Source organism: Rana temporaria, chromosome 1, assembly GCF_905171775.1.
Source record: "Rana temporaria chromosome 1, aRanTem1.1, whole genome shotgun sequence".
In the NCBI taxonomy this organism is placed as follows: domain Eukaryota; kingdom Metazoa; phylum Chordata; class Amphibia; order Anura; family Ranidae; genus Rana; species Rana temporaria.
The window spans coordinates 310,182,201-310,194,465 of NC_053489.1; the positions used below are offsets into that span (position 1 = coordinate 310,182,201).

The window sequence follows — 12,265 nt, forward strand, 5'->3', positions numbered from 1 at the left end:
ATATACTGCTGATGAGAAAGGGTATTTAGCAGTTTACATTTACTATAATAATTGTATTTCGATGTACTGTGGGAGACCAGATACAGTGAATGCAGGGTCCTGGGATTAATAACACATTCAAGCATCCCATGATTCAAGTGAGAATACATGTGCTTATGTTCATTCTATGCAAAACTATTTTCATTTTAAAAACTGAATTAGCATTTATTTTGTTATATGTGTCTAGAGTTAAGCTTTAGGTGTTGTTTAACCTATTGCCTGCAGCTTTATTTTTTTGACCAACCTACAATCTGTCCATGACATGGAATATGCAAATGCATGTGCCTCCAACAGTTGGCCATTCAATGTGCAAATTTTGGCCAATTCACAATCGTCAAAAGCTGATCATTTGAACAAATTTTGTGTCGACGAAGCTCACTGAATTTTTTTCAGCCGGAGATTCGCTCATCTGTGCTGCGTAGCATGGATAGAGGAATAATTTTTTACTTTATTTTTCATTCAGGATGAATTATGCGTGTATGACCTGTTTAAACTGTTTTTTTACTAAAATATATGTGTCATACTTGCCTGCTCTGTGCAATGGTATTGCACAGAACAGTCTCTTACCCTCTCTTCTGGGGTCCCCCACCAGTGCTCTCTGCTACTTATCTCCCAGTGCCCCCATAGCAAGCTGTGTTATATTTAAAAAATATCCAATCATGTTCAAGCTAAAATGCCGTTTTTTATTTTCCTTGCATGTCCGCCTCGGATCTACAGCGACTGCACTTCCAAGTGAACTTGTAGTGCAATGTGGATTTTCCTTTAGTAAATAACCCCCAATGTCTCCAGCAAATCAATCTACATTCCTATTTTCCCAGAAATCTTATTAGCGTACTCACGCTTGGCGCTCTGTGAAAATAATATCGATACTTTGGGATTCTCGATCATTCTGAGCTTTCAGCTATAAAAGACAGAAAGTTTGTTATACATCAGGATTTAAAACACAAGGAACTAAAAACGATTAAATTGTATGTTTCAATAATAAAATAGTGTGATAATCCAGGAATACAGAGTAACAGAAAGTGCTGTGATGGAGGCTGCATTCACACATGATCGTGGGATGCGTTTGCAATGCCACCATCTCCTAATGGCACCCCAAACACGCCATGATTTTGCCGTGTTTATTACGTGGTAATCCGTGCTAAACATAAGCTTTTTTTGGGTGACAGCGTCATGTGTTGCGAATTGCCACGATTGCAGCACAATTTACTGCACAATTGGGATAATGCTTCTAATGGCATCGCAATTGCCTCCAGCATTTTGCAGCCATTTGAAATCGCAGGGCAGAATCGTGGCGATTTCACCCGTGATCATGTGTGGATACAGAGTGAGACTAGACATTTTATGGATTAAAAAAAAAAAAAAAAACATTAATGTGACCAGCTTTGTTACACATTCTTACATAATTTTGCAGCTAAATTCTTCAGGAATTTATTTTATTGCTCCTATCTCTAAAATTAAATACTCACTATAATTAGGAAGGTGCAGCCCTCAGTAGACATAATGCTGCCCCTTTAAAACGGTTGTAGTCCCCCCCCCCCCCCAAAAAAGGATCCTGTCACTTTAAGGCACGATAAACAGCATAGTGCTTATGCAGTGTTATTTATCCCATTCTATGCTGTAAAGTACCTAGTTGATCCTGCATGTTCCTGTGTCCCCCTAGGTGTGCGGACCACGGTAATCATGGCTGCCAATTCATAAAACCGTGGTCCGTTTACATCCTTCCGTCATCCACTGTGTTTTGAGTCTCTCCTTCTCCCCCTCCCTACCTGTCACCTCAATAGTCTGTGTTATGAGAGATCTCCTCCTCGCCCCTCCCCTCTCACCACTATTTTGTGAAGCTGACTGACTGAGCACAATTACCGTTAAGCTATATTGTACACTGTGTGTGTGTGTGTTTTTTAAATTATGAAGCTAAATGCCTTATTTCACAGCACAGTCATGCGACCTCCCTGCTGACGTCAAAGGGGAATCTCAGCCCCTTCTGTTGTAATCCTTATATCAGGGGGAAGGAGAGTGGGGAATTCACATAAACAAAATAAAAAGGAGCTTATCTTCAGCCATTTGTAGTATGCTGGAAAAAAATCTGCCTAAGAGAACCGCATGTAGGGGCCAACAGCATGCAGTCTGTAGATGAAAAGCCACGCCCACCGATCCCCTGAAGTCAGAACAACCACCCCGGAGCACAGAAACAGATATGATGTCACGCCGTAGACAGACTTGCTGCTATTGTAATGTGTTTCAAAGCTTCTATTTGCTTCTGAACTGAGAGGATCAAATCTTTAAAGTGGTTGTAAAGTCAATTAGGACAATTACTGGAATACCCTCTGTTATAGTAACTGCTGCAGCTCCTTTTACTTTTGTTTATTTGAATTTGCAATTGGCTTTTTAATACCATTAAAGAAACATATTGATATTGCACTTAGCTGGCGCCCCCTTGTGTTGTCCTTTAGTCCTCTCAGTTAAGCCCACTGTTTCATCAGGGTTTGACATACAGTACCTGCCATAAAGTAATACATGCTTCCCTGAAAACTAGGAAGCTGGGTGCTGCTTCCCAACTAGGGCTGCAATCCATTTAAAACTAATCGAATATGAATGTAAAATGTATTTGTGTTGAGTTTTAGAGGGATGAGGTGGAAACCCTATTCCTGACACCATGACAGACTCACAGGGTATTAGGTCATCAACCAACAGTTGGAAAAAGTTAGGGCCCTTTCACACGTGTGGACCATATGTCCATATTTCAGCCATCCGTTTTTGGATGCAATACGGACATACATGTATCCCTATGGGATAGCGGGTGTCAGCGGATGAACATCCGCTGACACATGATCTCATCGGTCCCGCTATGGTCCGATACTGCAGACAGAGGAAAATCCTATTTCTCCATCCGTCTGCGGATTGGATAAACACGGAAAGATGGTCCTTGTTTATCCGATCCCCCCCATAGAGGAGAGCGGAGATCTGACAGGGCGGTCCCTGCACATTGTCATCTGTCGGCTCAGCTGGGATCAACAGAGCGATCCCAGCTGAGCAAGCAGATATTAATGGAATGGATCCTTGCAGGATCCGTCAGTGTGAAAGGGCCCTTAAAGTGACACTAAACTGATTTAAAACAAAAAAAGTCTATTCAAGTATGTCTCCCTAACTCTAAAGTACCTTGTATTGCTCTGAGCCTACTTTAAATCTTCAAAGTCCTTCTTTTTGGTGCCGTGATCGGACTTCCCATTAGAGGGTGGCTACATTCGCTCTTCATGGTCCCACTGTAAGTAGGAATGGAGCCACATTCTTGTTCACTCCCGGGGCGGACTGGGGACTATGGGATTGGTAGTGTGTATAGAGCAGTACACATGACCGCAAATAAAGTGCACTGCTCATTCCAAACAGAAGTGACGGGAAAAGGAATCTCACAAAAGGATGTTACAAGGAGGCAGAAAAACACAGGAATGACTTCAAGAAAAATATAGATTACATGAAAAGTAGTAGATGTGTATGGATTATTTTTGGAGAATAAAGATATCGTATTGTATCACTTTATGACCATGACATCCCTGTTGTCATAGAATTTTTTTTTAGTAACCATGATGACTTGGAGACCAGCATTTGAGTTAAAATAGTGGGGTATATTGACAGATTAAAGTATAAATAAAAGTAAACAGTTACTGTTAGCATAACTTACTATATTGTATTCATGCAGCACATCTTCCATATCTGTGTTTGTATTCAGTTTGTCAACCAGCTAAAAAAAAAAAAAAAAAAAAAAAAAAAAAAAATATTATACAGCTGCCAATGATCAAATAGCATCTCAGACCATACATGTTTTTTTCAAAAAAGCATACATTTGTTGAATATGTCTTACACTCAAAGATAAAAACATGCTCTACTATACACTCTAAGCTTTGAAACGTATTTTCTTTATCATACATCACAGGACTCAGAGCCGGTTATATTCATAACTATTTGGGTTATACGCCACCTATAGGTGATCAAACAGTAAGTCCTCCCCTATATAACCCCCTCCTATACAGGAAGCACTTCATTTTTGTGCCAGCGTCTGTAAGGTGGTGGTCACTGATGTGATACATGTGCTCTTCAAACACACTTGGAGGTCTGGAACGGTTTTACTGAGAATCAAGGACTTCATTCGTATACCATCAAAAAAGAGGTCATCCAAAATGAATGGTACCCGAGCCTCATTGGATAGGAGAGAAGAATCCTCAAGGTCTGCCTGTAATACAGCCTTACAGCGCTGGACCCTGCATAATGGAACCCTGTGCTGTGTTTGTTTTGACCAAGGTACTTTCCTGCAGGGTGCTATACAGGTCCAGGAGAGTGGACCCCAGATTAAGGGGGACCCAGTTCCTGAAGGTCTTATGACAGAGCCCGCCGTGATGGGTGAAGGTTGGACTCCTGTTATGACTCAGAATCCTGCAGCAGGAATGGTAAGTCTGCATTTTGCAGTTTCTCTTTAAAAAAATAAAAATAATGAGAGAAAGATCTGACTGTCTGGTCTTTCTCCCAGTGGCCACTGGGGGTAGTGTGCTGTTTGAAAATGCTCCATGTATTTCTCAAAAAGGGTTGGGCTGCAGATTCTCCTCCAGCCACCAGAGACCGTGGGTTCATAAATGCATGTGTGCAAGCTGCCATAAAACGTTTTCATAGACACACGTTTGCATAAACACATGCTTGTATGTTTGCATATATTCACATTTGCATAAACACATGTTTGCATAAATACATGTTGCATAAACAGATGTTTGCAAAAACATGTTGCATAAACGCATGTTTGCAGAGATACAGGTTTGCATAGACAAATTTTTGCATAAAATATATGTTTGCATAGACTGATACTTCCGTAGGTGCATTTTTGCATAAACACGTTTGCATACACACATTTCCATATTTGCATAAACACATATTTGCATACCTAAACGCATGCTTGCATAAACGCATACTTTCATGAACATATGCTAGCATCTTTTCATTTGTAAGGCATATGTGCTTATTTGCCTTGAACTGCGCACATACATGCATGAACTTGGGCACCTACAGGGTTGCATGGCAGTAGACCAACGTTGTTTTAGGACTGCAAACTTGGGGGTCTGTGTATGATGTTTTGGCTAATATAGTTGCTACATTATTAACCTGTTATACCAACTAAATGACTCCAGAAGGTAGAACTAGCCGGAGAGGCAGGTTCCCACCGCTCTCAGATTCATTGATCTGGTGGTGTCAGGTGCATATGAGCCACAGTGAGGTTTGGCATTGCAGCTTTTCCCGACACATTCTTGTTTTGCCTCATCACCCTGATCATGCCTGATAGCCATTGATCAGAGCCTAAGCAGGATGAAGCCTGGTTAGTATATGGATGGAAGCCGTGGTGACGCACTACCGGCCGTGGCCGAGATCGGGAGTTCATATGTTTATAACGCTGACGATTCTCTGTTTTATTGTAAGTGTGATCTTTATGTTTAATAAATCCCCCCTTTTTTTAACCTACTGCACTATGGAGCGCTCCTTTCTCTTCTCTATGTTATTGTGAGCTGATGTGAGGAGGCTGGCCGTGTTTGGAGCTTTGGATTATTGGATCACATCAGGAATTTGTGTGTGTAAGCCTGCTGTGCATGTGAAATTAGGAGCTGGGACAGTAATGAGAAGAGAGCAGTAACCAGTCCTAATAGATATTGCAGCAAGGCTTTTATTTTAAGCCTAATAAGGTGAGGGGCTGGGGGAAACTGTTTTAGCACCTGCACTGGAAGAAAAACAGCACCTGCACTTTTGTAATCACCGTGATCCTGTGAAGATTGCCTGCTTGCACTTTTGGAGTTTATTGCACATCAGTATGAAATGTGAACTTAATTGAAGACTTTATTTTGTATCAGACTTTTCCACTTTTATGCACATTGATTGATGTCAGTTGCACATTTGACTATTTATTTATTTACTGGATTTTTTATCCACCTTTTTTATATGGGTTACTGATTGCCTATTTCACTTCTTTTTTTTTTCTCACTTGTCCACTTGGTTTATTTTCGCACTGGAATTGTACGTTTTGGATTTGATGGACATTTTACTAATTGATCAGTTTTTATCTTATCAATTATCCTTCTGTTCACCCATTTAGTTACATAGTTGTTCAGTCAGTGAGCGCCCCCTACCTTCTTCTTTTTAAAATGATTATTATTTATGTGCGAACATTTTTAGGTGGCTGCTGCTATTTATTTTAGGTTTTAGATTATTTCCCTTTGGTATGCGCATTAGTTCCCCCCTTTTTTAATATATGGATGGGAGACTGCTCGGGAATACCGGGTGCGGTAAGCTTTTCTCCTCCTAAGTGAGGGAGGCATCTGAGGCTGCTGCGTTTTGAGTGTATCTCAGGCCAGAGGATATTAGGGCAGTCTCTGAGGTGGTTTGCTCCGTCTTTAGCTCGCAGAAGCCTAATAGGTCAAGTACGTCTCTTGGGACCTTCTGGGTCTGCCACAGAGTTGTTAGTCTTATGCTCTTGTGGTAGAAGTTATGGGTTCATTATTGTAAAATACTCAACCAGTAGTGGTTACAAAACCAAATGGGGACATGAGATCTATCTTAAGATTTCAAGCCGCTGGACATCCTTCTGTTTCAGATAGGCAGATAGGCTCAGTCCGTTCATTGATGACCTCTCTGCAAGAGATAGATTTTGGTGTCCATAGTAATTTAATTACGCATATCTTCATATGCCGCTTTTTTTAAAGGCTCAGCAAAGGTTTCAGCAATTGCAGTGCAAAGTCGTCTTTTTTCATTTGTAACTCTGCTCTTCGAGGTGGACACAGCTCCCACAAAGCTCCTAGCCGAGTGCTGAACTTGCTGAAGACGCAGAGGGGGGTCAATCTCAGTATACCTCAATAATCTTTGCTCGGGAAGCAGTCAGTCAGTCCTGAATTTTACTTTGATAAATTTCTGCAGGAGGAAGTGTATCCAAGTTAAAGCACTTTCCCTACATACAGTCCTACTCTAGGTCTTTTGTAGAGGATCATTCTCTCTGTCTGGAACATAAAGATCCAAGCATTGGATTGTCAGGGAACTCAGTTCGCAGGGTATTGCAGAGCTTTAATTGGTGGTTGATGGTTTGAAATTTGAAGAAGGAGAAATTCTTCCTTTCAGGAGTTAATAGAAGATCATAACCATTGATGCCAGCCTCTCCAGTTGGTTTAAAGGTGGCTGCAGTTCAGTGGACTTGATCTCCACAGGAGAAAATACTGCCCATCAATATCTTAAAAAAGTTTGAATTATTAGATGAACTAGTTGTAGGTTCCGACAATGCCTCCACAATGGCACATATCAACCACCAGGGCATCACCGGGAATCATGCAGATCAGGAAGGTGAACCACATTCTGTCTGGGGCAGATCAACAGGTGCCATCTCTGTTGTCAGTATATATCCCAGGTACAGAAAAACGGCAGGAGGGTTTTCCAGACATCAGCAACTAATGCCGGGACCACGCGGTCCTTGCATCCTGAAAAGTTTTTTTGGCAATCTGCCAACATTGGAGAACTCTGCAAGTGGATCTTCTGGATTCCAAGTCCTACAACAAGTTGGATATGTTGTGTCCAGGAAGAGAGTCCCATTCGCAATAGGGGTAGATGCACTTCTAACACCTTAGTTACCAGTTCCCCCTAATTGACACCTTCCTTCTGTTTCAACTACTGCAGAATCTTTTGCTAAGAATCTGGGAGGTGGTAACACTGATAATAGTGTTAGCCGAAGGAGGACTTGGTACACTGACCTAGCAAATCTTGCAGGGGACGCTCTTGGGTCCTGTTATCGCCGCACTTTTAAGTGCGCCTGGAAGCCGGCTTCAGGAAGCTTCAATTACAGGACTTGGAGATATTTTGTGCCTGGGGTCAAGCCAGGAAGTGGCACCTGTAGAAATATGCGAGTGGGAACTTTTTTCCTTTCTTCCTCAGGAAGGGAAGTGAGATTGGCCTTAAGTACCATTAAGGGTCAGATTTGTCCCTATCCATTTTTTCCAGAGGCTGTTGTTTCTCACTCCTTGATTCATACTTCATACAGGGTGTAACCCAGGCAGTCCCGGCTGTCAGGCCACACTTGTGTCCTTGGGACTTAAATTTGCTCTTTACTGTCCTTGCAGAGGCCACTTTTTGAACCAATTTAAGAAACTATGTTAGTTCTTAAACTCGGAAGATTGCTTCTGTGATTCCTATCACTTCAGCAAGTGAAATATTAGAGCTGGCGGCACTTTCTTGTAAGGAGCCGTTCTTGGTCTTGCATCATGATAAGATGATGTTGCATCCTCATCCATCCTTATTGCCTAGAGTGGTTTCTAGTTTTCACTTGAATCAGGGCAGCGTCTTGCCTTTATTTTTCTTCTAATCCACATTCAGCAGGAGAAAGATCGCTATATGCTCTGGAGGTAGTTCAGGTGCTCAGGATTTACTTGAGTTGTTAGCGTATGTCAAGAATCTTGTTTGTGCTGCCAGAGGAGCCCGGAAAGGGCAGGCGGCATCCAGGTCAACTATTTATCATTGGATCTGCCAGTTTATCATTGAAGCCTGATGCCGCGTACACACGACCGTTTTTCATGACGAGAAAAAAGCAATTTTTTAAATTGTTCATTAAAAACGATCGTGTGTAGGCTGATGTTAGTCTGTGTTAAAAAAAAATATTTAATAAAAATTTAAATGGAAAAAAAAAAGTGTGTAGGCTCCAGAGCATTTTTCTCGACATGAAAAATGGGCATTAAAATTTTAGAACATGCTCTAATTTTTCTCGTTGTGAAAAACGGTCGCATATAGGCTTTAACGACGGGAAAAAAACGTGCATGCTCAGAAGAAAGTTACGAGACGGGAGCACTCGTTCTGGTAAAACTAGCATTTGTAATGTAGATAGCACATTCGTCACGATGTAACAGACTGAAAAGCGCAAATCGTCTCTCACCAAACTTTTACTAACACGAAATTAGCAAAAGCAGCCCAAAGGGTGGCGCAATCCGAATGGAACTTCCCCTTTATAGTGCCGTTGTATGTCACTGCGCTTTGCTCAAGCATTTTTTTTTTCACGATCATGTGTATGCAAGGTAGGCTTGACAAGAATCACGTTGAGAAAAACGTTGTTTTTTCCATGACATTAAAAACGGTCGTGTGTACGCGGCATAAGGTTGGAAAGGGCAAAATCCCACCTTTTCTGGGGAGAACTTCTCTACCAGATGTGTGGATGCATCTTGGACTATCCACCATCAGTGGCTCAGGTTTGCAAGACCACTACTTGGTCTTTAGTTCATACATTCAGGTTTTTACCAAGTGAATGTCAAAACCGTGGGAGATACTGCCTTTGGCCTCAGCACATTACCAACAGCAAGAGTAGGTCCTACTCTGGTGGCAGTTTTCTGTGATGGGGTCTCCCATCTCTCAATGGCATTGCTTTAGGACATCCCAAATAGCTAAGAATATAACCGGCTCTGTGTCCTGTGATGTCCAATAAAGAAAATAGGATTTTTCCTACATGTTACCTGTAAAATCCCCTTCTTGGTGTACATCACAGGACACAGAGGTCCCTTCCCCTCTTTTGGGAAAGTATTGCTTACTACAAAAATGAAGTTCTTCCTGAATAGAAGGGGTTATATAGGGGATTTGATTCTGTGTGATTGATCTACCAGTGTCCATTCACCTATAGGTGGCATATAACCCAAAAAGTTATGAATATAGTCGGCTCTGTGTCCTGTGATGTACTCCAAGAAAAGGATTTTACAGGCAAGATGTAGGAAAAATCCAATTATTTCAAAGGGAATCTGCAATGTCAGAAATGTAGAAGTCTTCACTGCATACTTGTTTTTACACCTATAATGTCTGAGCCATCATCCATAATACATCTACATAGTAAATCACAGAGCTGAGACAGAAAGCCAATAAAGTCATAACTCCAAAAAGAGTTCTAGGTTAGTGACCAACACAGGTGATGGACCAAAAACTTGCACATTGTTAAAAAAAAAAAAAAAAAGCCTGGGTAATGGTTGCTTGCATATTTGAATGCAGACTGATTCCCTTTAAAACCAAAAGTTGATACCTTTCGTTTGTGGGATTCCTAAATGTGGTGAACAGCAGAACATACAATATGTAGGATATTTTCAGTATTTTCAAGGAGTTTCAGCCACTTCTTTCTCCCCTTTCTCCAGTTCAAAAGGCATCTGTGTATATCAGACACCAGAAAGCACAGTCCATATTTGTAGATGTCACCTTTCATTCAGAAACTCAAAATGGATAACACATGCACTCTGATAGGGAGCAAGTGTAAGAAAATGCACATTTTTTTTTACGTAAAATATGCTACATAAAATTTCAGGGTCTGTTCTGCTAAAATACTATTTTTTACATAAAAAAATAATGTTTTTTGCTCTGAAAACAAATGGCCTGATCCACAAAAGGGATACGCCGGCGTATCTACTGATACGCCGTCGTATCCCTGTTTCTATCTATGGAACTGATCCACAGAATCAGTTTCTCATAGATAGGCAGAAGATCCAGCATGTGTAAGGGACTTACACTGTCGGATCTTAGGATGCAGTACCGCAGCCGCCGCTGGGGGCATTTCTCGTCGAAATCCAGCGTCGGGTATGCAAATTAGCACTTACAGAGATCCACGAGGCTTTTACGCTTCGTTTTTTCTCCGTAAGTATTAGCTTGCCGTCGCAAAATTAGGGCTGCTTTTACAAGGTGTAAAGTTAGTACACTTTGTAAAAGTATACCCTTCTATCCCGCGTCGCTGTCTTTTTTTTTTTACGCCCGTCGCGATTCTCAAAACCCGGCGCAACGTAAAACCGCGCAAAGCACGTCGGGAAAATAACGTCGGGAGCATGCGCAGTACGTCCGGCGCGGGAGCGCGTCTAATTTAAATGGGACTCGCCCCATTAGATTAGGAACGCCTTGCGCCGGACGGATTTAAGTTACACCGCTCAAAATTTCTAGGCAAGTGCTTTGTGGATCGGGCACTTAGGTAGAGATTTTGCGGCGGTGTAACTTAAACGGGAAAAATTAAGTTACGCCGGGTTTTTGTGGATCAGGCCCTAAGTCTTAAGGGATAAGTTCACCTTTCGGAACATGTTAGAGGTTCCAGACAGTTTTTAAGGTGGAACCTGTAACATGTTACCAACAGTGTTAATTTTGGCAGCAAATTTCAATTCAGTTTTAGTCTTAGGACTAAAATGGCATTTTAGTTTAAGTCCCATTTTAGTCTTCTGCAATTGTTTTAGTTTTAGTTGTATTTAGTTGACTAAATCTCCAGCACATTTTAGTCGACTAAAATGTAATGGGTGTAATTAAATTGTAATGCATTAGTTAACATTTCTCTACAATGTCCAAACTCATTATATACTGCTGGAGTGAAAAATCTCATATGTTATTATTTATGGTATTGAGGTGTGAACATGCACTACAGACCAGTGTTAATTTTGAAGTCAAATTTCAAATTTAGTCTTAAGCAGGCCATACACGGTCAAATTTCAAACAAATTTTCTTTTCAAAATCAGAAAGTTCATTTTTTTGTGATCCGATGATGCCACCATTGATTTTCGAAATTCGGCCGACCAAACCTTCATGTTGCCGGGAATATTCGTTTCTCTCTCCGGGAATATTTGTTTCTCTCCGGGAATATTCTTTTCTTGCACATGCGCGTTTTTTTTCTATTACATTTCTCGCACTCATTGATCAGAAAATCGTTTGTTTTTCCAAAAAATTTCAACATGTCGGATTTCTCAAATTTGTTTGCCGCACGAAAATCGTCTGTTGCTGCAGCCCACTAACGGTGCGAAATTCGTACGAAAATTCTTTAAAACGATTTTCGAAAGAAAATTCCTTAAAAATTCGAACCGTGTATTGCCCCCTTTAGTCTTTTGACTAAAATGCCATTTAGCTTTAGTCTAATAAAGTAAAGTAAAATAGTATTCATTTAGTCGACTAAAATGTTTTAGTCAACAAAATTAACACTGGCTCCCAATGCTGCAGCCACAGCCAGGGCCATCTTTTCCATTGGGCACGCTGGGCAGTTGCCCGGGGGCCCCGCTTGCCTGGGGGCCCCACCGGCTGCCCAGCAACCCCAGTAAAAAATTGTGGAGAGTGACGGGTTAGAACTGCCCAGTTTGCGGAAATTACAGAGAAGATCCGGTCCTCCACGAGTGCGGTGGGGTTGCTGATGTAAGGGAGGAGTGAATGCAAAAATGTAAGGGGGCACTGATAT

General features: G+C 41.4%; 1 protein-coding gene across 1 annotated transcript in view; it reads right to left on the reverse strand.

Annotated features, from left to right (window-relative positions):
• Positions 1-12,265, reverse strand: part of IFT74 (intraflagellar transport 74) — a 136,518-nt gene that overhangs the window by 101,242 nt on the left and 23,011 nt on the right. Inside the window, exons 7-8 of the mRNA XM_040358623.1 lie at positions 3,719-3,778; positions 879-940 (exon numbers count right to left, since the gene is read on the reverse strand). Coding sequence (XP_040214557.1) covers positions 879-940; positions 3,719-3,778 — 122 coding nt within the window. The remainder of the gene's footprint in view (positions 1-878; positions 941-3,718; positions 3,779-12,265) is intronic.